This window comes from Phoca vitulina, unplaced genomic scaffold (genome assembly GCF_004348235.1).
Source record: "Phoca vitulina isolate PV1807 unplaced genomic scaffold, GSC_HSeal_1.0 scaffold65, whole genome shotgun sequence".
In the NCBI taxonomy this organism is placed as follows: domain Eukaryota; kingdom Metazoa; phylum Chordata; class Mammalia; order Carnivora; family Phocidae; genus Phoca; species Phoca vitulina.
Genome location: NW_022589768.1, coordinates 6,489,448 through 6,516,891, shown reverse-complemented (window position 1 = coordinate 6,516,891; position 27,444 = coordinate 6,489,448). Strand labels below are relative to the sequence as shown.

The 27,444-nt window shown below is 45.5% G+C and overlaps 1 protein-coding gene and 1 pseudogene across 2 annotated transcripts in view; one reads left to right on the top strand and one right to left on the bottom strand.

Annotated features, from left to right (window-relative positions):
• Window positions 1–7,428: 7,428 nt before the first annotated feature.
• Window positions 7,429–21,788, bottom strand: LOC116624210 (annotated as a pseudogene).
• Window positions 21,741–27,444, top strand: part of ABHD2 (abhydrolase domain containing 2, acylglycerol lipase) — a 97,159-nt gene continuing 91,455 nt past the window's right edge. The window contains exon 1 of one of the 2 annotated variants that reach the window (XM_032391837.1): window positions 21,741–21,864. In XM_032391837.1, the coding sequence (XP_032247728.1) occupies window positions 21,787–21,864 (78 nt within the window). In that variant the 5' untranslated portion in view covers window positions 21,741–21,786. The remainder of the gene's footprint in view (window positions 21,865–27,444) is intronic. The other variant, XM_032391838.1, reaches the window with a different exon arrangement.

The window sequence follows — 27,444 nt, the reverse complement described above, 5'->3', positions numbered from 1 at the left end:
TTTTAATTTTTTTTATCTTGTTCATTTGATTATGTCAATCACAATGCTTCTTGATAGAACATGGGATCCCTTTCTTTTTAAAGATTGTATGTATGTATGTATGTATTTATTTATTGAGAGCGGGGGGTGGGCAGAGGGAGAGAATCTTCACGCGGACTCCCCACTGAGCGCAGAGCCTGACTCGGGGCTTGATCTCACCACCCTGAGATCATGACCTGAGCTGAAATCAAGAGTCAGATGCTTAACTGACTGCGTCACCCAGGCATCACCCCCCCTTTTCTTTTTAAATCAGGTTTATTTTTTGCTGATTACACATTAAAACTTACTCATAGCCAAAAACTGTAATATATAGAAAAACATGAAGTATAAGGAAGAAAATAAAGATCATTTGTAACCTGAACACCAAACACCAAAATATAACTACTGTGGACATGTTGATATAAATCCTGCTGGATTTTTTCCTATACATTCTCTCTCTCTGTCTCTCACACACACAGAGGGAAAGAGGAAGGTAATCATATTTTACATACAGCTGTTTTTTATTGTGGCAAAATATACAAAACATAAAATTGACCGTTTTGACCATTTTAAGTGTGCAGTTCAGTGGCCTTAAACACATTTACATTGTGGTGCAACCACCACCACCATCCACCTCCAGAACTTTTTCATCTTCCCAAACTGAAGCTCTGTCCCCATGAAACACTAACTCCCCGGTCCTCTCTTGGTGATGAACAATCTTTACAGATTTTTGTTGAGAGATATATCATATATGAGAGGATATAATGGATATATAAGTTTTGAAGGATAATAATAAAATGGACGCCTCTGTACCCCCACTCCCTGCTTTAAAAATAGAACATTATTATAACCATAGGAGCCCCCTGGAGGCCCTGCCCCATCTTATTGGTCTCTCAACCCCCAGTGGTTCCACTATCCTGAAGTTTGTGTTCATCATTCCCATGCTTTTCTCCATAATTTTGTCATATGAGTATATATCCTCTGCCTCAAAAGACTAGATTCTAATATGCACTTACAGGATAAAAGAACAAGAGTGCTATGGGCATCTCGGTTCCTGGCCTTCCTTTCCAGACTTAAAATATCTAATTCTTGGGGCACCCGGCTCACTCAGTCGATAGGGTATGCAACTATTGATCTCAAGAGTCGTGAGTTCTAGCCACATGTTGAGTGTAGAGTTTACTAAAAAATGTATGTATAATTCTTTCTATTTGAGAGAACCCCTTCTCCCTCATCGGTGTGATTTTCCACCTCGTTCAAGGAAGCCCCCCCCAGCTAGGTTGGTTTCACCTTAGAATCCCTCCGTCTTCCACCCCATTCCCATCCAACCATTAGGGCAAATCCATAGGAACAATAATTTCCCAGAGTATATTTTCCTGAGATCTGAATGATGGGTCTAGAACAACACTATACTGGAGGGCTTCAGCAGAATTGCCCAGAGTGGACTCTGGCATCCCTAACTCATCACTTTGGAGACCCCTCCTCTTAGGTAGGACAGCCCTCCTCCTTCCTGCTGAGGTCCTCCTGATCCTTTTCCTGACAACCTGTAGATAACTCTAGGGTAAAATGAATACACAAATGCTCCTCTCCTAAGAATAGTATCTCGGACACTATATTTTTAAATGCACATTGAGGAGACATTTAATTAAAAGCAACACAACATGGGGTGCCTGGGGAGCTCCGTCAGTTAAGCATCTGCCTTCGGCTCAGGTCATGATCTCGGGGTCCTGGGATCAAGTCCCACGTCAGGCTCCCTGCTCAGCAGAGATTCTGCTTCTCCCTCTCCCTCTCCCTCTCCCTCTGTGCTCTCTCTCCCTCTCTCATTCTCTCCCAAGTAAATAAATAAAATCTTAAAAAAAAAAAAAACCCAAAACACAACAGCTTACAATTTCTGCTATCCCAAATGAATATAGGCTTTTTCATGATTATTCAGAGAAGTTTTAGGTCCCCCCTTTACCTCACTCTCCTATCCAGACTATAGTTTTGGTTATCCTCAGACATCTGCAAATCCCCTCCTTCTTGCTTCTGTCCTATTGCAAGACCCTGTGAAAAAGGAAAGCTTCCTTGGTGATCGCAGAGAATGGAGTCTGGGCTAGTATGCTAGTGTTAGCTACCATTTACTTCATGCCGGCCATGTTCCTGGCACTTTACGTAGATGATCTGAAAACTGCATTTCACTAGTTTTTGCATATAAGGAAACTCAGGTTCAGTGATGCATCCAAAGACGCTGACTGGTGGATGACCAGTTTGGAATTCGAATCTGGTCTGTGTGTAACCGCTATGCTCTATACTCTCTCTTTGGAAAGGGTTAAAGTCATGCAACAGCCAACATTTTCCCCCCTGAGTGTATTAGTTAGCAGCGGCTGCTGTAACAAAGTACCACAAACCTGGTGGTTTACAACAACAGAACTTTATTCTCCCACAGTCCTGATGGCTAAACTCCAGGTTTGGGCAGGATTGGTCCCTTCCGAGGACTGTGAGGGAGAATCTCTTCCCCACCTCCTAACTTCTAGCATTTGCTGGCCATCCTTAGTGTTGCTCGCGGTGCATCACTCCAACCCCCGCCTCTGTCGTCCCAGGGCCTATTTCCCTATGCCTCCCTGTGTCTCTCTACCCAAAATTTCCTCTCCTTTCTCGTTTAAGTTTTTGTTTTTTTTTTAGTAATCTCCACACCCAACACACCTGTCATTGGATCGAGGGTCCACCCTAACCCAGTGTGATCTCATCTTAACTATCTACAAAGACCCTACTTCCAAATAAAGTTACAGATATCAGGGGTGAGGACCTGAACATATCTTTTTGGAGGACACAATACTTTTTTTTTTAAGATTTTATTTATTTATTTATTTATTTGAGATAGAGAGCACGCACGAGCAGGGGGAGGGGCAGAGGGACAAGCAGACTCCCCTCTGAGCAGGGAGCTCCATGCGGGGCTCAATCCCAGAACCCTGAGATCATGGCCTGAGCCGGAGGCAGACACTTAACAGACTGGGCCACCCAGGCGCCCTACCCTGGGCATTCTTCTCAGCAAGCCATCCTCCTACCCTATATCCTTTCCAGGAGTTGCCAGACCCCTTTCCAGAGCCAAATCCACAACAGGAGTGCTGGATACACACATGTGCTGAGCCACTGAGTGAGACCTCTTTGTTGCAGTCCAAGAGAGCCAGCAGGCCAGCAGAGAGACTGAGCAAAACCCAGGGTGAAGTGTTTCCCTCTGGTGTCCGCAGCCGAGCTCCTGAGGACACAGTGATGGTGACACGCCCAGCTGTGGTAGTCATCCCTCCTCCGGATGCCTTGCCCTCCGGAAAATGTGGCTGGGCCCTTGTGAGGTCACAGGACTCAGGGAGTTTGGGCTCTGAATAATAAAGAAGCAAAAGGTCTTGAGAGTCACAACTCTTTCCACTCCAAATTCTGTAGGGCCAAGGAGGGAGGTTTGTTTTGCTTTGTTTTATTAGAGAAGTCTGTTTTGTTAGCCCAGCAGGCGACTTGAGGGGAGGTGAGGCGGGAGGAGTGAGGGGGGCTCCCGTGCCCGGGACGCACAGTGCTTCACGGGTTTGCAGGTGATGGAGAACTCACCCAGGTCGTGGCCCAATGGCTCTGAGTCTCCAGACCACCAAGGTAAGCCAAACTCCCCATGGCTCCCTGGGCTCTGCACTTTGGGTGACCTGCAATTGCTTCGTGAATGAATTAATTTGTAAATGAGTAAGCAAGAGAGTACAAGAATCATAGTTCAGGGCAACTCTCTGGTCACATCTACTAAATAAGCTTCCACCTCCTTCACCACGGAATAAGGGAGAATTTCCTTCTCAAAGACCCTGGCCCTAGACTTGGTGGTCTGTTTTGTCTTCTTCCCCTGCAGGGCATTCTGTGGGCAGCCTGGCACCTTACATACACACACTCACTTTAGGAGGGCCCAGGGAGAGAGATTTATAGTATGGAATTGAAACAGTTTTCAAAATGTGTGTGCGTGTTTTAACCGTGTCAATTATCAATGGCTCCATGACAAACAGCCTCAAAACTTAGTGGCATAAAACAACCATTTTATTGTGCATTCTGCATGTCAGCAGTTAAGACGGGGCCTAGCAGAGGTGGCTTGGCTCCCTGATGTCTGGGGCCTCCGCTGGGAAGACTGGAAGGCTGGAGGGTGTCTCAATGGTTGGGGGCTGGAGTCATCTGGAGGTGTCTTCACTCACATGTCCGGCCATTTGATTCTGGCTGTTGGCGGGAACCTCAGCTGGGCTGTCAGCCAGAGAACACCTACACGTGGTCTCTCCATATGGACTAGTTTGGGCTGGTCGTTGGGATCCAAGAGAAAGTGTCCAGGAAAGCAAAGCACAAGTGCATGGCATTTTCATGATCTGGTCTCAGGAGGCACAGAGCATCACTCCTGCCATGGTGTGTTGATGGAGGCAGTCATATAGTTGCCCAGGGCCAAGGCGTGGGAGAGTGGCAAGTTTCCAAAAGAACACGTCGACAGGAGTTACTGTGTCCATCTTTGGCAAACACAATCTGCCGTGCTTTTGCTTTCTTTTTCTTTAGGTTGTATAATTCACACACAAAGGAGAAAATATAACAGGAATAGTTTAGAACTCTCTAATTTTATGTCTCCCTGACCCCCAACCAAAAGTAAGCACTCCCCTAAATTTTGCGTTAATCGTGCTCTTGTTTTCTTTATAATTTTGCCACCCCAAGTTTATTCCTAAATAATACACTCTTTGGCTTTGCCTGTTTGCAAATTTGGCAAAAACAGAATCATACAGAGGTATTCTTGGGTGATATTGCTCATTTGCTTTTGTACCTGGCAGGATGGGCTTAGTTATGCTATGGTTACAAACATCACCAACATCTCAGCAGCTTTACATCTACAAGCACTTGCTTCTCACTCATACTACATAGTTGGTGTGGAGTGGCAGCTATTCTGCTCTGGGATCCAGGCTGAAGGAGCAACCTCTGTCTGGAAGATGGCTAATCTCAGGGCAGAAGGAAAAGAGAAGATGGTGGGCCAGGGGCTGGCTCTTCAAACTCTGGCTCAGAAGTGACCTGTGTCAGTTCTACTTACATTCTGTTGGCCGAAGCAAGTCACATGGCTAAGCCTAAAGTCAGTGGGGTTGCAAATATAATCCTTATATAGGTAGGGATCCCAAAGGAAGTAGCCCTGGAGAAACAACAAATATTTTGGATAATAACACAATCTACTCTAGTATTCCCCATTGTTCGCAAATATTTGTTTCCCTCTTTTCTGCAAAACAAACTCACTCCTCTCAGGAGACAACTTAAATTCTCATCTAAACATGGCACCAGACTTTAAGCCCAGCATTTCATGATACATCAGGTCTGGATGTGGTTCCTCTAGATCTGGAGATATAGAACTAAAAAGACATTATCCATTCCTTTCGATGAACAAAGGAACAACAGGGATGGAGTAATCCCAATCCATTTAGAAAGGAAAGAATGGGGAACATAGTAGTCACTGGTCTATGGAAATCTTGAAATTCCCCTGGGCTGCTACCGATCCTGGGTGTAGGGAGTGTTTCTTGATTAGGTCCTAGTCCTGCTCCCAGGGAGAGGGGAGATCCTTAGGCTGTTGTCCTTCATGGCCCTTGGCTCTGGCATCTTGGAGGTCCTTCCTGTTCTATATTCTTCCTAAAGAGAGGACTGTGAGGTTTTCCCAACCTGCTTTTTTGTGGAAGATTGTATTAGTATTAAAAACATTAATTGCCCCTCTCTGTGGGTCCCTCACTACTGGAGGCTTTTAAGTGCTCGTCCCATTGATGACAAAGTTGGTAATGTGACTCTCTTGGCCAATGGTATGTGAGCACAAGTGACCAGAGTCACTTCCAAGTAGAAGCTGTATTAGGGTGGCTAAACATCTTGATTTGTCCAGGACTACTCTAGTTTTAGGGCTGATGTCTTAGGTCCCAGGAACCCTTTGTCCTGGACAAAATGGGACATTTGGTCATCCTAGCTTTAAGAATCATTCTGTGGTCAACCATTCTCTTTTATCCTTTTCCATGAGGCCAGGAATGTTCTAGTTTTAGAAGCCTCCCATGAGCCTTAGTCACAGAATGAAGAGGAGATGCAGCTGACCTTTATGGACATGTAATGTGAGCAAGAAATAAACCTTTGGGGTTGTGAGCCACTGAGATGTCAGAGTCATTTTTCTGCAGCCTTAGACGTAACTTAGCTTAAGCTGACTGAGAGAGCATGACACAGTGTTTTTTATATTCACCTATTCATTCATCCATTCACTGTGGATGTCCTGGCAAGCTCTGCCTCATCCTCCCCTCCCTAAGTTTATGCTGAATTTCTCCTTGAAACTCCGGGACTGTTGTGAGTAGGGTTGCCAGAAAAAATTCAGAACACCCAGTTCAATTTGAACTTAAATTGAATTTAAATAATAAACAATAATTTTTTAAGCAATTTTTACCAAATTTAAATTGACCAAATTTACTAAATTTAATTTTTTTTTTACTAGTAAATACTCTAAATTTAAAATTTTTACTATTTAAAATAATTATAACTAGTATATTCCAAGCAATATTTGGGACATTCTTACACAAAAATTTATTTCCTGTTTATCTGAGATTCAAATTGTACTGGATGTTCTGTATTTTCACTTGTCAAATCTGGCCAGCTTAGGCAACCTTCTGAGGTGCCTTGGAAAAGAACACTCAGAAAATTCCTTCTACAGAGAGGCAACATCATGGAGTGGAATAGTCCCTAAAATTAACTGACCATCAGATTTACCAGGGGGTTTCATTTTATTTATTTTTTATTTTTTTTTAAAAAATTTTAAAGATTTTATTTATTCATTTGAGAGAAAGAGATAGCAAGAGAGAGCACAAGCAGGGGGGAGAGGGAGAGGTAGGGTCCCCCCCAGCAGGGAGCCCGACACAGGGCTCGATCCCAGGACCCCAGGACCATGACCACCCAGGTGCCCCTACTGGGTTTTTTTTTTTTAAAGATTTTATTTATTTATTTCACAGAGAGAGAGATAGCTAGAGCAGGAACACAAGCAGGGGGAGTGGGAGAGGGAGAGGCAGGCTTCCCGCTGAGCAGGGAGCCCGATGTGGGACTCGATCCCAGGACCCCGGGATCATGACCTGAGCCGAAGGCAGACGCTTAACGACTGAGCCACCCAGGCGCCCCCCTACTGGGGGTTTTTAAAGAAGGAACCTAGGCATGACCTCAAGCCTAATGAATTTGAACCCTGGGTGGGATACCTAGAGAATTTGTACTTTGTGTGTGTGGTTTTTAAAAAATTCATTTAATTATTTATTTTTAAAGATTTTATTTTTTTTAAAGTAATTTCTACACCCAATGTGGGGCTTGAACTCATGACCCCGAGATCAAGAGTTACATGCTCTACTGACTGAGCCAGCCAGGCTCCCCTATTTTTTTTTTTAAGAGGCTTTAATTCACTTGAATTTTTCTTGGATAAAACCGTGTGGTGGCCACAGGTGGAGACTGGGTCCTCTGCACGGAGACTCCGGTGTGGGTCTTTACAAGATGTCGGTGAATTCCTGATAGGGAGACTTGGTGAACATTGTCTCTTTCCAGAGGTCAGCGGCAAGAGGGCTGTAGGTCTGGGGAGTGGCACCAGAAGGGGTCTTGGCAAAGCTCCCCAGGGTGGCAGGGCAGCCCGTGGCTGAGGGGTAGCCATCGTCAATACCGGCCATCATCAGTAGCTTCTTGGGCACAGAGACAATGCCAGTGCCCCTGGTGTCGGGGATGAGGCGCATCAGCACAGAGCCACAACGGCTGGTCACCTTGCGTGAGCCACGGTGGGGCTTGCCCATCTTGTTCCCCCGGGAGCCTTGCCCACCACACAGGGATGATGGCAAGCTTGGCCACGATGATGGCAGCAGCTACCTCCTTGGAGCACTGAACACCCAGACCAACATAATCTCCGATGGCAACAAACGCCTTGAACCTGGGCCGCTGACCAGCACGAGTCTGCTTCTGCACAGAGTCTTCGAGACCTCATCCTTGAGGGATGTCCCCGGGAAAGAGTCAGTGATCTCAGATTCCTTGATGGGCAGGAAGAGATCAATCTCTTCCGGGGACCTGATCTTCTTGTCCTTCTTGTCATTGACCCAGCTTGCTGATGGGGATCCGCTCCTGGTCCTCAGCCTTGCAGCTCCCAGCTCTGGGCCGAGCCCCACCCCCAGCCAGGGCCCCCCAGCCAGGGCCCCCCCAGCCAGGGCCCAAGCACAGCACCAGCGCCTTTGGCCATTTGGTGTTTTCTTGGAGGCAGAGCCGGAATCTGTACCTTTTTTTTTTTTTAAAAGTAAGCTCTACGCCCAATGTGGGGCTTGAACTCATGATCCCAAGACCAAGAGTCGCACGCTCTTCCTACTGAGCCAGGCGCCTTGAGTATTTGTACTTCAAAACCAAAAGCTCCAGAGTTGATGCTGTTTGTCTGTCACATTTGGGAACTAGAGGTTTAAGGCAATGCTTCTCAAACTCTAATGCGTGGAGGAAGCACACAGGGGTCTTGCCAAACACAGATTCTGATTCAGGAGGTGTGGGGTGAGGACTGAGGGTCTGCATTTCTAATGGTCCAGAGACCACACCTTGAGAAGCACAGCTCTAGGGGGAGATGTGTAGGCTTCGGAATCAGGCCCACAGGAGTTAAATTCCATCCCAGCAAGTGGGCTGACAGATTCCTTACGTTTGCTCTCCCTCTGACTGTATAATAGAATCACCTGAAGGACTTTAAAAAATCAGATGCCAGTGATCAGATTAAACCAGAAAAGCTGGGAGACCCAGAATCACATTTTTACACGTTCCTCAGGTGATTCCGACGTGTAACCAGGGCCGAGAGTCACTGACACACTTTGAACCATCTCCTCATTCCAACACGAACACTGTGAGAATTAAGTAAAATAAAGATGTAGGGACGCCCGGCTGGCTCAGGTGGAGGAGCACATCACTCTTGATCTCAGGGTTATGAGTTTGAGTCCCATGTTGGGTGTAGAGATCACTTAAAAATAAATAAAAATAAACAACAACCAAAAAACAAGATGCAAAGGATCTGGCCTGGTACAGCCACTCCAGGGAGCTGTGACAACTACTCCCCTTTTTATCGCTGCTGTCTCTGGGCCTGTCCAAGGCCCACCCTCGCATCCCACCACCACCAAAAATGGCAAACCTCATCTTCTTTGTCATTTTGCTTCTGGACGGTTGCCTCCTCTCACTAGCATCTTTTTTTTTTTTTTTAATTTTGTTTTTAAGTATCTCTACACCCAACATGGGGCTCGAACTCACGATCCCGAGATCAAGAGTCACAGGCTCCACACGCTGAGCCAGCCAAGCGCCCCTCACTAGTGTCTGAAGTCTGTTTCCTACTGGCTCTTCCCAATGCCTTTTAAAATACTCTGACCACCCCCATCACTCAATCTTGCTGCCATCGTGTTTCCGAGGGGGAAAGGGCTTATTCTGTCTACGCTTGATCCTGAACTTTACCACATAGACACCCAAAGATAAGCAAGAGTGAATAGTCAAACCCAAAGTCCTTTTCTCAGTGACTGTTCTCCTTTAGTTCAACTGAGCAACCATCTTCAATGCCTACTATCACTGGGGTATAAAGATGACTAAGTCACTATCTTTGACCTCAAGAGGTGGGGTGAAGGGGTAGGAGTGGCTAGGGGCTATTATATAAGTCAATCCTATTGGTGAGATAAGAGCCATGACATAAAGTGTGAACTACGTGGGTTCTTGACCTCAGCACCCGACCTTAGCACAGGGCCCTGAGCCTAAATATTTTTTGAATGAATTAATGAATGATTGACTGACTGAATGAACTCCACAGGAAGATGAGGAAAGGCTTTACCCATGAAATGACCCTGTAGCAGAGTCCCAAAGATGAGTCGAGTTTTCCAGGTGAGGTAGTCTATAGGTAGGTATTCCAGATGGAGTCAGAGGTATGGGAGCAAGAAATAGCATGGCACATTCCAGAAGTGTCGGTGATGTAACTGGTGGACATGGAAGGTGTGAAGCCGAATGGGAGGAGGAAGGCTGGGAGGTAGTTGGAAAGGAGGTAGAGGAGCAGAGAGATGCTGAAAGCCCTCCTGTGCCTCTACGAAGAGTTAGAACGTGGTCACTGGGGAATGGGAAGCCGCTCCTGTGTTTTAGCGAGGGAATCAGGGGAGCAAAGTAGCATTTCAGAAAGACAGCCTGGCAGCAACTGAAGCTACTAGGAGGGGTTGAAACCACTTGGGAGGAGTGTATGGGGGAGAAGAGTAGAGGCCTGAGGACAGAATGCATGGCTGAGTCAGCCGCGGGAAGAAGGGTCTGTAGTGCAGCCTGATGGGGAGGCAGGGGAAAGCAGGGGTGCCTGCCACTAGTCCCAGGCTACCCAGAAATCAAGTAGGGGGGCTGGAAACCAACTGCTAGGTGTGGCAGTGACTGGGGGTCATGGTGACCTGGGCCAGAACTGTGACAGTGGTGCAGTGGGGGGAGAAGCAGAACCTCAGCCATGGGTGCCACAAGAACATTCCCTCCTCCCTTGGTATCCGTGACCGTGCACCTGAGCTCTCCTCTGTCCATCTTAGTGCAGATACAAACTTAAAAATATGGAGCCATGGACATCAATTACTTTGCGGGCACACTGAATGTAAGTTTTCTTCTTTTTTAAAAAAACTTCTTATTTACAGGGTGCCTGGGTGGCTCAGTCGGTGAAGCGTCTGTCTTTGGCTCAGGTCATGATCTCAGGGCCCTGGGATCGAGTCCCGCGTCGGACTCCCTGCTCAGTGGGGAGCCTGCTTCTCCCTCTCCCTCTGCCTGCCGCTCCCCCTGCTTGTGCTCTCTCTCTCTCTCTGTCAAATAGGTGAATAAAATCTTTATTTAAAAAAATGTTCAAACATATACGCAAGTAGAGAGAATAGTACAGTGACACCCAGGTAATCACCTCCCACCTTCAACAGTGATCAACTCCTGGCCAATCTGGTTTCATCTCTACACTCACACCCACATTATTTTGAAGCAAATCCCAAATGTCACATCATTTCACTCATAAACATGTCAATATGTACCTCTGAAATATACAGCCATTTAAAAATCATCACAATACAATTAATATACCTAAAATCAACAATACCTTAATATCTCATCTGAGATGCAATGTGTTCAAAGTCTCTGATGGTTTCATTACTTTTTTTTTCCAGTCTGTCTTAATAAGGATGCTAACAAGTCCCATATGTTGCATTCGGTCAATTTGCCTCTTAAATTTCTTTTAAATGTATAATTTCCTGGAATCCCCTCTGCGTTTTTCTTTGCATTTTACTCGTTGAAGAGGAAACAGTGCAGCTGTTATCTTGACAGTTCTTTGGTTAAAAGGGTATGTCCTCTAATCATATGGCCTCATTCCCTTCTGCTTTCTTTTGTCTTAGACTTTGTAGTGAAGTATTACCTATCCACAGAAAAGTACATGATCTGTAAGTGTGCGGCTTGGTGAGATTTCATAAATGAACACACCTGCGTAACCACCACCCAGATCAGGAAACAGAACATTACTGGACCCCCTCCTCATGCCCTCTCCTGGTCTCTACTATCCCACAGAGGTGAGCTGACTTATTCACACTATAGATTCGTTTTGCCTCAATATAAGTAGAATCATGCAACACGGTCTCTGTTGTGACTGGCTTCTTTTGCCCAACATTATGTCCGTGTTGCTGCTTCTAGCCATGGGTTTTTCATTTTCACCGTTGTAAAATATTCCATTGAATATGAAGATGCCACAATTTGTGTATCCGTTCTAGTGTTAATGGACGTGAGGGCTATTTACAGTCTTAGGCTATTACAAATAGCCCCACCACGAACATTGCCATATGCACGTTTCTTTGGGTGCACACTTGGGAATGAATGGTATGTATGTCCTTGACTGCTTAGGTTTTTTTTGTTTTGTTTTGTTTTTAATTTTTTTATTGTTATGTTAACCCCCATACATTACATCATTAGTTTTAGATGTAGTGTTCCATGATTCATTGTTTGTGCATAACACGCAGTGCTCCATGCAGAACGTGCCCTCCTCAATACCCATCACCAGGCTAACCCATCCTCCCACCCCCCTCCCCTCTAGAACCCTCAGTTTGTTTTTCAGAGTCCATCGTCTCTCATGGTTCTTCTCCCCCTCCGATTTCCCCCCTTCATTCTTCCCCTCCTGCTACATTCTTCTTCTTCTTTTTTTTTTTTCTTAACATATATTGCATTATTTGTTTCAGAGGTACAGATCTGAGCTGCTTAGGTTTTAATCTGGGCTCTATCGCATACCACCTGTGTGAGCCCATTGGTTCAACTCTCTGGTCTCAGTTTTCTGATCTGTAAAATGAGGGTAATTATCATTAACGCTGTGGCATTACTTCGAGGATTAAATATAAGAAAACATATAAAGTTTTTAAAACCGTGCTTGGCTCTTAGTCAGGGTTAATAAGCATTAGCTCTCATGATTTCTACCTTTCCAGCGGTAACTTCTCAATTTCCCTCACTCCTGCCTGCTAAGAGTTCTGTTCTCCCACATTTAAGGTGACCTGGTCTGCTTTTCTCTTTCTCTGGAACTTTTCTATTCTCGTGACTTCTGCTATCTTGTGTGTGGGCACCGTGGCAAAGTGTTACACAAAACGTGTGATGGCAAAATTCCTTGTCTACAAATAGAAAGCTCGACCTTTCGCCTACTCTCCAGTCCTACTTTCTTGGTCACAATGCACTATTTGCCCTTTCCCTCGAATAGATCTACTACCACCATCTCAAGAGAGCACATCCTCTTCCATAATAGAATCACCTTGGAATCCTCTCTGACCCTTCCCTCCCCTCCGGGCACCCCAGATTTAATCTGCAGGGAGGTCTTGATGAATCTGGCTGTACCCACACCCACTCTTGTCCTTTTTACTCCCTCTGTCACATTCAGATCTTTATCACTTTCCGTCTGAGCCGGTGCGGTGCCCGCCGCCTCTTCCACCTGGCGTCAGTCTCTCCTACTTCTATATTACCCTGAACACTACCTCCAGACTAACTAAAGTACTGCCTCATGATAAATCATCACAACAGGGCGCCTGACTTCTGGAATGGTGGCATGAGTTGCTCCATGAACCCTCTCCACAGGGAAACAACAGTAACTGGTGAAAATTAAAAAAAAAAAAAAAATCAAAACCAAAACCATAACAATTCACAGTCTCTGAAAACCATCTTAAGAGCACAGAGCAAATTAAGAAATTTTATTCAAGAAAATTCACTAAATCTCGGTGAGAACAGTGAGAGTCAGCGACATTTGAGCCTCAAACCTCTCCTTACCTCTCTCCTGTCCCAGCTCGGCGTGGTGGAAGCTCCACTCTGGGCAGGTGAAGCCAAGAACACAGGTTGGCTCCCTCCTCCCTTGGCTCTCAGTGTCCCCCAGAGAGGCAGGCTGCCAGCATTTCTCATCCCCTCCAGCCTCATGTTGCAAAAGGTCTATTCCAAGCAAGATTGGCTGAGAGGAATGGTGCTCATCGCCTCTACCTTGCTTCCACTCACAGGACATAATCTCCACCCCAGGAGTCACAGGCTGAAAATACTGGGGCCTCAATCACCTTTGGCCCCAGCTTGCTCACAGGGTAGATATTCGGCGGGGGGAGGGGAGGCAAGCCGACAACAGTAGAGTCTATTGCCCTTGTCCAGCACTCTATTCATAAAGCATTGTCGTCGCTCTAAGAGAAGAAGGCCATTGTCCCTGCCCACGCTCCCCATGTTCTGGAGCAGTGGTTTTGCCTAGGAGGAGAAGCAGGCCATAAGAACAGAGAGCTCCAAAGCTCACCCCAAGGAAACTGACTTTATTTGGAATACAGTGTGGAGAACTTCAAGAATAGACTAGTCTCAAAAACAATGGAAATGTTGTTGGTAAACAGCTAAGAGGAGTCTGGGAGCTCCATTTGAGCAAGAAGTTAAACTGCCGACTAGCTAGATGTATACTAGAGAGAACCAGGGAAAGAGACAGTTATGGAGAGCCCTCTTGGCTGGAATAAGCCTCTAAGACTACCCCTGGAAAGGGGCCCAGATTTAGTTGGACAAGAGTGTGGAGGAGTTTATGCCCCAGGACAATGTTAAACCCAGTAGAGTAACCAGCCAGCATCTGCGGGAGGCTAACAGCTGGATGTGATACCAAAGGAGGCAGATGGCTTAACAGAGAAATCAGGTAAAGAGACAAAGTCTTGTTGGGTTTTGTTTTGTTTTTCTAGATTTTATTTATTTATTTGAGAGAGAGAGAGCACAAGCAGGGGGAGGGGCAGAGGAGAAGGAGAAGCAGGCTCCCCACTGAGCTGGGAACCTGACATGGGGATTGATCCCAGGATGCTGAAATCATGACCCAAGCCAAAGTTGGACACTTAACCGACTGAGCCACCCAGGCGCCCCAAGAGACAAAGTCTTGTTAAGACCACTGTCATCCCAGAGACTGGGCACATATCCAAGGCTGTACCCTCTGAGGAGTGACATCAGAGTGCACACTATGAGGGAATTGATTTCACTACAACAGTCAAGCCAAGTCACTGAACAAGTAAGCAAGCAAACAACAACAACAAGCCCCAGAGTAGGGAGGAATCTTTATCCAAAGTTACTTAAAATATCCAGTTTTCAAAGAATACTATGATACGTGCCAGGACACAGGAATGTATGACCTATATACAAGAAAAAAATCAGATATCAGAAACTGCCTTTGTGAGGGTTCAGATGTCAGACTTAGCAGACAAAGACTTCAGAGCAATTGTTATAAATATGGTCAAAGAAATAGAGGAAACCTTGTTTAAAGAAGTAAAGAAAGGTCTGATGACAGTGTCTCATTAAGGAGAGAATCTCAGTAAAGAGAATTTATAAAAGAACCAATGGAAATTCTGGAGTCAGAAAGTTCAATAACTGAAATGAAAAATTCTTTAAAGGACCCAAAGGGGCAACACAACCTTGAAAAAAGAGAACAAAGTTGGAGGACTCACACTTACCAATTTTTAAAATCTTACCGCAAAAGCTACAGTAATCATGAGAGTGTAATACTGACCTAATGAGAGACATATAGATCAGAGAACTAGAACTGAGAGCCCAGAAGCAAACCCATACATCTCTGGCCAACTGATTTTTGACAAGTGTGACATTCAATAGGAAAAGAAGTGTTTTTCAGTAAACGGTGCTGGACAAACTGGACACTCACATGCACAAGAATGAAGTTGGGCTTCTTCCTCACGTGACACAAAAATTAAGTCAAAATAGGCCATAGACCTAAACGTAAGAGCTAAAACTAGAAAACCCTTAGAAGAAAATACAGGTGTAAATCCTCATGGATCTTGGATTAGGAAAAGCTTTCTTCAGTATGACAACAGAAGCACAAAGAGAAAAGGTAAACTGAACTTCATCAAAATTAAAAACTTCAGTGTTTCCAAGGACACCATTAAGAATATGAAAAGACACCTCACAGAATGGGAGCAAGTATCTGCAAATCATGTATCTGATAAAGGACTTGTACCTAGAATATATAAAGAACACTTACAACTCAATTAAAAAGAAAGGAATAAAATATGGATACATGTTACAATGCGGATGAACCTTGAAAACATTATTTTAAGGGAAAGAAGCCAGTCATAAAAAGACCACATACTGTATGAGTCCATCTACATGACATGTCCAGAATAGGCAAGCCTATCAAGACAGAAAGTAGATGACTGAGTTGTCTAGAGCTGGAGGGCTTGTGTTTGGGGGAAATGGGGAGTGACTTCTAGTGGACAAGGGGACTCTTTCTGGGGTGATAAAAATGTTCTAAAATCGATTGTGGTGATAGTTGCACACTCTGTAAATATATGAAAACCTGTTGAATTGTATACTTTAAATAGGTAAATTGTATACTTTAAATAGGTAAATAGGTAAATTACATGTGAATTATATCCCAATAAAACTGTTAAAAAATAATAATAATAATAGCAATAGTTATCACTCATAGAGTACAAACAATATACTGAATACTGTAATTAAGCATTTCATGCACATTATGTCATTTTCCAACATTATGAGATGGGCATTATTTTCTTTATTCTATAAATGAAGAAATCAAGACTCATAAAGTCTTAGTTCACTTCCCTGAGAGAACACAACCAATAAATGCCACAGGCTGAATTTAAATTCAGATATTTCCACTTCTAAAGCACATGTTCTTCAATTCCTTCTTATGGCTTAGAAGAAGATAAATCTAACTCCTTTCCATTTCATTCAACAAATGTTACTGACCATCTACTGTGAGCTAGGCCTCATGTTTTTGAAAGCAGGTTGAGATGTATCACAGGCGATCTTGAGAAAAAGCTTAACGTTTCTTATTGTGGTAGAATATACAAAATATAAAGTTTACCCTCTCACCCACTTTTAAATGTACAATCAGTGATATTAAGCACATTCATATCATTGTACAACCATCACCACCCTCCAACGCCAGAACTTTTTCATCCTGCAAAACAGAAACTCTGTACCCTTCACATAACAACCCATTACCCCCTGTCCCAGTCCCTGGTAGCCACTATTCTATTTTCTGTCCCCATGAATGTGACTCTCCTAGGTTCCTCCTATAAGTGGAATCATGCAACATTTGTCCTTTTGTGACTGGCTTATTTCACTTAGCGTAATGTCTTCAAGGTTCACTCATGGTAGAGCATGGGTCAGAATTTTCTTCCTTTTGAAGGTTGGACAATATTCCATAATATGCATATGTTACACTTTGTTTATCCATTCATCCGTCAAAGGACAGTTGGGTTGTTTGCACCTTTTGGCTATTGTGGATAATGCTGCAGTGAATGTGGGTGTACAAATATCTGTTTGAATCAAGTAGCACAGGGAAGAACATTTTAAAGTTTAATAGTTGTGACATTATTTTCATGTAAAGTAGAATAAAATAGAACCAGCACATCAAGCTTGTAAAATCACAGACATTATTGCTCAGGTGTTCAGGGTTTCTCACCTCAGCGCTACTGACATTTGGGGCCAGATGACTCTTCGTTGTGGGGGCTGTCCTGTCCAGCAACACCCCTGGCCTCTACCCACTAAATGCTAGCAGCACTCTCTTCAGTTGTGACAACCAAAAAACAGCTCCAGATATTGCCAATGTCCCGGGTTGGGGGTGAACTTGCCCCCAGTTGAGAACCACTGATTTAGTATGAGGCAGAAGAAGGTATGTAATTTAAAAAGTGGGTGAGTTTAATGAAACTATTAATAATAACCAGGTAATAAAGAGATAGGTTCAAAATTATGCAGGTGATATGCAGATGCCTGGAGCACGCTCTATACTGTGCTAGGAAGTCCAAATACTCAGGCAGCTGAGATGAGGCCATGAACTCAGATGAAGGCATTAACTGCCATCTATCACGAGCCGTATCTACCTTTTCATCTTCTCTCCTGCTGATTCTCCACTTGGACTCTTCTCCGGACGAAACAACTTGTGTTTTTCCACTTAAAGGCCTCTGTTTCTGTTGTCCTCACCTGCTGGGAATGCCATCTCATCCCCACCCCAACTTCAAGGCCCAGTTCAAATCTCCAAGAATCTAAAACAGGAGAAATTGTTCCTTCCTCTGCATAATTGTTCACAATGTTCATTATACTCTATTGCTTACTGCTCAGTCTTTTTGGTATCTCTTCAAGTATTTGTCCTATATTGAGATGGGACTTTGGCTTATTGTTCTGTCTATCTCATTCGTACTCTATGTCCTGTGCAGTAAAAATATTTACTCTCTTGTTAATTAATTCCATATATGGGAAAATAAAATAGGGATCTCTCGTAGGATGTAAACAGCTTTAAAATAGCTCAATAACATGAAATTATGCAGGAAAGAGTGTGTGATGCACTTATTTAACGTGCCAGTTTTATTGACTCCTTTTGAGTTGATAGCATGAGGAACTCAATTTTTATTACTGTAATTAAGGATGACGTCAAGAAGAGGAATGCATGGTGAGTAAGAAGTCATCTTTAGCCAAACACCTGTCTGATACTCTGTATCTGATTATAAGGCTGGAACAGCCTGCGTGTGTGTGAGTGCGTTTTATGAGCATTTTCAGTGCTAGGTCCTATGTATGTAAGTACTACCGTATCATTTATCATCCAAACTGAGACCATTTGAGATGAAAGGGGGGCACTATTAAAAATTTTCCAGGGCAAGAGGCATAACCCAAGACTCTCCTGGGCATAAAATCACCCTATGCATTTTTTATAGACAACTTCACATGTACGTTTAAGGAAGCAGCCTAAAACATAAACTTGCTATTCAGCACTGTTTTAAATAGCCAGTGGGAAGCTTTTTCCCATAACAAAACAAGCCAAACCCTTGAATTTCATCATAGTTTGTCCTCATGCAATTATTGCATACTGGGACTTAGAACTTCCAAACAAATTTCATCTCCATTATCAATGAGCAGCTAGCCAGGAAGTCTGGCCATGGAGAACTCTGACCTCCCTTCCTAGACTTTACACAGGCAGCTCTGGGTATGAAAAGAATGTAGCAATCTTTGACTCCTGAGAGCTGGTGCTCTGAGGCCCTCTGAAAAATTTCATGAGCATCCAGGCTGCAGTTTTTAGCACTGTTTTTTTCAGCCACATCCTTTCGACTTCCCTCTCACTGATTATGGTGATGAGGTCTAGTCTCAAAAACCTTAACTCAGTCCTGGGAACCCTCTTTTGGTAAGGATATTCTAAAGGAAAAGTTTCACCAGCTGGTAGATATTGCTAGTAAGAAAATCCTGCCTGTGGGGCATCTGGGTAGCTCAGTTGGTTAAGCGTCTGACTCTCGGTTTTGGCTCAGGTCATGATCTTGGGGTTGTGGGATTGAGCCCCATGTCTGCTCCACACTCAGCGGGGAGTCTTCTTGAGATTCTCTCTCTCCCTCTCCCCCCACTTGTATGTGCATGCTCACATACACTCACACTCTCAAATAAGTAAATAAATCTTTTAAAAAATAATAATCCTGGGTGCCTGGGTGGTTCAGTTGGTTGAGCGTCTGACTCTTGATTTCAGCTCAGGTCATGATCTCAGGGTTGTGAGATCGAGCCCCACCTTGGGCTCTGTGTTCAGCTCAGAGTCTGCTTGAGATTCTCTCATTTTCCTTCTGTCCTTCTTCCCACTCACGTGCTCTCTCTCTCTGACATAAATAAAACCTTAAAAAAAGTAATCCTGCCTGTGTTGGGGGAATGGATAAATGGGAACTTTCTGTACTTTCTACCCAACTTTGCTGTGAATCTGAAACTATTTATTTGTTTATTTATTTAATTTTATTTACTTAATCTCTACACCCAATGTGGGGCTCGAACACACAACCCCAAGATCAAGAATTGTATGCTCTTCCAACTGAGCCAGCCAGCGCCCCGAATCTAAAACTATTTAAAAAAATAAAGTGTATATGAAAACAAACCCTGAATTCTATGGTCTCCACTTCTGAGGGACTTAAAAAACTATCACCTTAGAGAAAGGTTCTTAAGTGGGCTCATTCTGTCCATTTTTGTTTTTTAGAGGGGGGCGCATAGGGAGAGCAAGAGAGAATTTTAAGCAGGCTCCATGTCCATTCCAGAGCCAGACCTCACGACCCTGAGATCATGACCTGAGCCGAAATCAGGAATCCGAAGCTTAACTGACTGAGCCGCCCAGGTGCCCCCCACCTCCCTGTGCATCTTTCTGAGCCATTGTGATGCAATTGTGTTTTAGAATTCCTGAACTGGATGGATGTCCCTTTCTGGAACTCTTGGCTGAAGCTGTGCCCCTGACGTAGGGGAAAAAATCCATCCAGTAGAGCAATCTACTCCTAACAGCTGCTTTCTATGGCTCTGAATCAAGCCAGAGAAATCTTCCCGGATCTCAGGAGCCACTTGAATGCCTTGCCAGACCTAACGAGACATCTCCGTCTCCTTTAGCAAACACAAGCAGGAGCAGACCTGTATTGGGCCAGTTTCCCCAGTACGTGTGCAGACATGGTATGACCACCAAGCAGTACTATTTAAAGACACGAGAACTGGGAAAATGAAGCGGAAACAAGTGTGCCTTCATGTGCGTGTGTGTGTGCCTGAGCATCACACACACACGACTGGCAACAGATCTAAAGCTCTTTTCTGGTAGCCCAAGCTGTGTTAATGCAAGAGTCAGAACCCTGGGGGTCCTACTGAAGCCTGGGTTTTTCTTTTCCAAGCTGGAAGAGAATATAGAGGAATAAATTAGTACTGACCTGTGACTTTTTTTTTTTTTTTTTTTTTTAGGTAAGGTGGCAACTGACTGAAAAATACAGCATTGGCAAAGGATTCTTCCTTCTCCTTCACCCTGGAACACCGTGGGTGTGGGTTCTCTCAAAGGCAGACCCAAAGGGTCTGAGGCTAAATTCAGGCCAAAGAGGCTAGTTCTGTTCACACTCTAGGACTTCCACGCCTTCAGAATGGGGACTGGGCTTCAGGAGTCCCTGAAAGATTTTATGCAGTGGTTTCTGGCTCAGTGCCGATCACCCTTCTATGGGTTATTTGGTCATCCTCCATGAAACTTGAGCCACTGGACACTTGGAAGGCTGAACAGGAGGAGGAAAGTTCCATTTTTCCTTGTCATAGTCCTGAAATGTTCTGGAAAAAATGTAACATTGCTACGAATACCACTTCCCTTCTCTCACTAAATGCTCCTCTCCCATCTCATCCCCTGCTCTCTCTCTTCCAGCCCTACCGTGCTCTGGTAGGGTGGCCTTGTCCATCCTTAAAAGGGGTTGCATTTCAAGTCGTCAAGTGTTCTATTCTTGGTAAAGCACATGCCACTGCAAAAGCAGTTCCAGGCTCATAGAATTTTAGAACTGGGCCGAGTTCCATGGACTCATGGAGGTGAATGGGTGGGGAACCGGTCTTGATTACATGCCTGCTGAGTGCTTACCAGGTTTCTTTAAATCTCCTGGTCAACTACTATTGTTACTGCCAGTTGCCGAAGAAATCAGGGTGCATGCAGAAAGGTTAAGTGACTTCCTCAAGACCACGCAACCAGTCTTGAGTCAACAGCAGGTCTGACTCTACAGGCTACTTTCCTCCAGCTGCCTCCCACTGGGCTAGGGTCATCTTGAGAGCTGGAAGGGCAGTGGGACAGTGACAGGTGGTGCACACTGCCCGGCATGTCCCCATCACCCTAACCCAGCTGGAAGGAGCCAGAGGCTGCTTTCTCCACATCCTTTCCTCTCCATGCGGCTCGGTGACTCACTCTCCCCCCTCCTCTCTCCCGGTCACGACCGGTGTTGTGCGCTGTATTCTGGGCTACGGGTGAGTTAGTGGGTCGGCCTGGAGCCGGCAGACTCCGCAGCTGAGCTACCTAGTCGGCCACCTTTCTCTCAACTTCACAAGACACCTGACCTTACCCAGCCCCCAAAACAAGCTCGCAGTCACAATTGCCTCCCTCTCCGCACCCCGCCCCCATCAACATCAAACACGACCCATCCTTTAGTCCCCTCCCTTTTCCCCGCCCCCTCCGGGCAGGCCTTATCCAATAGCGTCTCAGCCCACGGGCTAAAGACGTCAAAGCTAACCAATTGTGGAGGGCTTCTTCGCCGACGGTTTCGCCTCCACTCTGAGGAGCAGCTCCACTGACCAATGAGCTACCCGCCGGGTGCAATGAGCTCGCGGGGCTCGTAGAGCAACGGCTGGGCTGCCCAATGAGCGGGCGGGTTCCGTGTCAGGGGCGTGGCAGAAACGGTCGTCAGGGGCGTGGCGGCAGTTGCTTGGGCGGGGCCGGTAGCGGCGGGAGCTGCACTGGCCAGGGGTTCCGGCTGCATTTCCATGAGCGCCGCCGGCAGCCGCGGAGCTGCAGGAACCGGGCTGGGAGCAAGCGGGGCCGCGGTAGTCAACCACGCGCAGGTAAAGCCACGGCTGAGCGAACTCCGCTAAGCCGGGATCGCGCCCGGTATCCGTCGGGCCAAACCCCTGAGCCCCGAGGTCCCCGTCGTGGCTCGGCCCATCGCGCCGCTGCCTGCGCCTGTGATCCTCCCGGGCCTGTCACCTGGCGCCGCAGGGGTCCCCAGGGCCGGCTCGCCCAGTGGCGGGGAGGGAGGCAGCCTAGACCGCAGCGGATGGGGTACGCCTTTCTGAAAGCCCTTTGTCCCCTCCTACCTCGGGTACCGAGGATGGGGACATCCCTGACTGCGGCCTCCCTGCCGGCCATCCCTCCATCGGTGCTCACTCTTGGGATCTCTGGGGTCTGGGGAAGGGGTCTGCCGACCCAGGCCTGGTGATAGAGGTCTGGGATCCGCACCTGGAAGGAGAGGGCCGAGGGGCCTGATTACAGCTCCGGGTATCCGGGGGCCCTCTGCGTTTCAGGGCTCCAGGGGCGCACCAAGGACCCATGGGTTCAAGTTGTAAGGAGGCAGCTTTTGACCCAGTCGGAGGCGCACTTAATTGAGCTTGGCCCCACGCCAAGCACTGTTCTAGGCGCTTCGTGGGCTTTACCCACAGAGAGCTGTCCAGCAGTGCAAGCCGCTGTGCCTCGACCTTGGAAGTGTCCAGGCAGAGGCCAGATGACAGCCACCTGTCAGGGATGCTTAGAAAAGACTCTCAAAGGAGGGCTGCATGACCCACCTGTAAGGCCCTTCTCCACTCACAGATGCACTCTGGGTGACCTTTAATGCCTAGCTTGAGAAGGCTATTTCTGGGGGTCTGTTAGTTGGGAACTGGGTGTTGAATTCACCATAATGAATTTTGTGGTCTCAACTCTGAAGAGTGGGTGTCAGCAAAGAGAATGGAGTATACCAAGAAGATAAGGTTTATTTAGCCGTCATGAAACTCTGTAATTAGAACTACCCTGGACTGCATTTCTTGATCTCCCCCAGTTCCTCTCTTTTGGTTGCCCCCCTCCTCCAGTGGGTCAGTTTCACCTGCATCCCGGTAACCACATCCAAGGGTAGGTTCCAAGAACAGGCTCAAGAGAGGGGGCCTTGGACACTGTAGGTCTGGCACAGTTAATGTGCTCTGCGCCCAGAACTTTTCCAGGGCCGTTTCATTACAACCGCATTAAGTCGAGTCCAAAGGAGAAATCATACAGTACCCCTTTCATTACTCCCTGTCATTTGCCTGAATGGAGAGGACATAGTAATCTTCTGAAGGTCAGGAGGCAGAGAAAGAACCTGAACATAACTTGCTGCTTATTTCAGGATGAATTAATCTTTGAATAACCAGTTAGAAAGCAGACCAGGTCATAGACTGTGGATGGTCAGCATGGACTTGGGGGCGTTTTAGAGCTGACGATCCCTTAGTTAGAGCTCACCTAATCTGTCTTTTCAATGCACAGGTGAGGAAACTAAGGCCCGCAGAGGTCACAGGGCTGACTGGTCATTGCAGAGCCATGACTAAGGGATGGTCTGTTGACCCTGGAGTTAGCCAGTGCATGACTTGTATTTTACTTGCACTCTCGGTCTATAAATTCTAGAGGGGTCCGGAGAGTTTAGGAGCACAGATTTTGGTGTGAGTGCCCGGATTGGAATCCTAGCCTTACTTCTTACAAGCTGTAACCTTGGGCAAGTTAGCTAACCTCTCCATGCATCTGTTTGCTCATCTGTCAAACAGGAATAATGATGGTACTTAGATTGGAAGGTTGTTTTGAGGATTACATGAGTTACTATATCTGAAGCATTTAGAACGGTGCCTGGCACATAGTAACCACTATCGATTTGCGAAATACGATGTTCTGTTGCCTTTTTATGCCTTTTTTTTTTCCATATCTACCACGCAGTATTTTCTATCAGGAACTAATTTTTTTTCCTGTCTCCTGCCCCCAATTCATTAACCATATTCCAGATTTCATTGTCGCATAAACGTCTGTGGGGTTTTTTCTAAGTCACACTGCATTTTTTAAAAAATCATATCATTCATTTTCTCTGTTAGTCCTCTACTTGTAATTACACTGCTTTTAGGCGACAAATCTCTCTTATTCTCTTTAAAAAGACGGAAAGAAATCCTTCAAAGTGATAAACAAAGTCCCTGATAATACCAGTCTTCACAGCATCCTTCCAAATATTAGTTCCCTCTGTTTGGCCCTCCTGCCCATTTGTCAGTGTGATGCAGCTTGATTATAAATGGATGAACATTTTTAGATTAAGATTTCATGAGCCACTGTATTAAGTGCTTTTTGGAAGTTCAAGGATCGTGTGTCAAATGCATTTAAGCAAGTTACTTAGTCATTCAAGCAGGGGGAGCACCAGCAGCGCTGCGTTCCCTGGCAGGAACACAAGTGTGTGACTGATTTCTGCTGGTAATGTAGCTTCACTGGGTTTTCTCTTCTCTTCTCGAGCTTGAAATAAACGGGATGGCAAGTACAACGGAACAGCTTTTCCTCTCCCTGTAGTTGGAAAAGTTCCCTTTCTTCTCTTTCTTCTGTTCAGCTTCGTTTCCTTTATTGTCTTCACGGTTTTGATAAACACCTTCTCTTGGTTTACCAGCCAGTTCCCTTTGAATTGGAAGATACCTGTCACCTTTATTTGCCGGCAGGAATCCGGTCACCTTTGGCTTTCCCTTCTCTGTTTTTGTGAGTTTTCTAGGATGTACCAAAGATTATCAGATTCATTGATTGGCACCTTCTTTTTCTTTTTTTTTTTTAAAGATTTTATTTATATATTTGAAAGAGAGAGGATGAGAGAGAGAGAGAGCACATGAGAGGGGGGAGGGTCAGAGGGAGAAGCAGACTCCCTGCTGAGCAGGGAGCCTGATGTGGGACTCGATCCCGGGACTCCAGGATCATGACCTGAGCCGAAGGTGGTCGCTTAACCAACTGAGCCACCCAGGCGCCCCTGGCACCTTCTTAAGAGTTGATTCTGAGTTTTGGGGTTTTGTTTCCGGACATTCTATAGAGCTCAGCCATCTTAGAATAATTGTTTTAGTTTCTTTGTGTGTTAATATGGGCCCCTTTCTCTCTACCTCGCTTTCTTCTCCATAACATCTTGGCGAAAGGCTTCTCGTTTGCTGTTATTCCTTAATTCTTCCACTTAAACCTTTCTCCTGGTCATCTCCAACAGAGCCCACAAAGAGTGTAGTGGTTCCCCTCTGCCCAGAACACAAGATAGTTTTCTTTGGTCCTGTGGGAGACAGGGGTGGCATCTGTCTTATTTTTTGCCTAAATCCCGATTCTTTGAAAAACCCTAGCAGGGAGACTTCCAAAGTAATAGAATTTCGTGTGGCAGAATTTCTGCTATGATCTTCTGCTAGCAGTATCCTGGTGTTTATTGCAGTGTGGGTTTTGATTACTCCTTGACCAATTTGAGAGTGTGGATGACTCGAGCATGGGGTGTTGAAGCCTTCCTGTTCCATTTTGGACTAAACTGTCCCCAGGAACAGAGCCCTAGGGGTTCAGGCTGCCTCTGGATGTGGTCTGGCTTGAGAATTGCATATAGCAGCTTTCCATGTTCCAATCTCTTTGTCCATGCATGGACATTTTTAACCCCTGTGCTGCTATTTTTGTGTCGACACTGTGTGCATGCTGACATCATCTCCACGAAGGATCATTTTTCATATCTGCATATTTATTTTTGTTGTCTTTGTTCCAGGGCATCATGTTTTTGGGATTAAACGTTTTCTTTTTATAAAATGGCTGGTGTGGACAGGTGATCGGGCCTGTCGTTATCCATGAAGCTTGGGCACTAGACCCCATTTGCAAGGCCTCCTTTTCCCATCTTTTGTAATAGTGAAGTAGCAGACAGGTGAAGCGCTTACTAGAGAACTGGAACATCGATACCTTGGGTTTGCCCTGTTTCTGATTTTCTTTTGTTGCCTTTAAGTAGATGTTCATTAAGTTCAACAAACAGAGCATCTGGTGTGCACCAGGAAAACAGCTGTGTGTTCCGTTTGCTGCGTAAGGACTGTTTTGCGTTTCCTTTACATTGAACACATTTTTAATGTTTTTAATTCAAATTTTAAAAAATGGGTAATGCATTTGTATGATGAATGAAAACGTTCGAAAGGCACAAAAGGCGAGACAGTAAACACATCTCTGTCCTCCCCTGACTCCTGCTACCTACTTCTGTTTCCTTAAGAGACGACCAGTGATACTGATTTCTTCTCCTCCAGGGGTGTTCCACGCACAGCCAGGACATTATATACAGCCATTAGCAAATTCATCACGATTATCCCCTTCCCTTTCCCACACATGGTAGCATACTATACATGCTATTTGGAACCTTGCTTTTTTTTTCACTTAATATTTCTTGGCAGTATGGAAAGAGAGCTCTGGTGTCATTTTTTATGAAGGTGGTCTATTTTAGATGTCTCCTTTCCGTTTCTAAGGATGCTAAGAACCAGTCTTACTTAGGCAGCAGCCTCACGTGGAGATCCTAAAGCATTTTGTGGATATTTAGGGGCAACTATGTTTCTTCTCTACATCCCATCACTCTAAGCCTGAGAAGAGGCCAGGTGAGGTGGAGCACTGCTCTTAAAGGTCATCCTAGGGAGGGAGAATGGGAGCATTGGAGAATGAGGAGCAGTGGACCTTGGGCCCTTCACCTTGCCCTCTGCGCAGAATGTGCTGGAATTTCCGGGGAAAGCTTGCTGTGTTTTCTCTGGTCTCGAGAAGGCTTCTGGCCTTCCTGATACACATTTCAGCACCTCTGTCACATCCAAACCTGGCTTCTGCACCGTGGCACTGGCTCTGTTGGTCCTCGCCCCAGAGCATCCGGAAGGAACCCCGCACCTCACCACCGGCCTTCCTGTTTGGGTGGCTTTGTTCAGTGCCCCCCCTCTTTTCTCCAGGAAAGACCAGCTCTCCCGCCTGCAACTCTGTGAAGCATCTTTCCTAAACCAACATTTGGGAATGTAATTTTGGTTGTTCTCAGGAGTGTTTCCCAAATTCTCTAAACCATTTTAACCATTTCCAAGGTCTGAACCTGATATGGCCTGGCCAAACTTTCTCTGACGGTGACTCGAAGAAGAGTTTCGGGGTTCTTCATACTTGAATTTTCTATGGCTGCACTTATGTGTTATATAACCGCACGGAATTAAACACGGCCCGTGGTCTTCTGTGGCTCCCAGATCTGGCCTGTTGTTCTGTTTCCCTCTTTTCTTCAAATGTGCCTTAATCTTCATCGTGCTTTCATTTACCTCCGAGTTTAATTTAGAGTCACCTTCAAACTGAACTGAACCGCTAAGGTCTTAGTCCGCCAGTCTAATCTGGAGTCATTGGTTTCTGATCTTTGCTCAGTGCTGGGTGTCCACATTATCAACCAGTTTGTCAGTTGTACCCTAGATACTGTGCTATGTGATAGGAGAGGGAGGTGGCCTTATCAGTTTTGCCTTTTCCAGTCTCCCGGGGGTAAAAGAGAGAAGCGTTGAAAATCGCCCCATTTGTGCACAATCAGTCCAAACATCTATTCATGTACTATTCCCTTAGTCATGTCAGAGCATAAAAAACAAAGCAGGAAGTCCAACATAGGATTGCCAAATGTTCATCTTTTCAGAGAA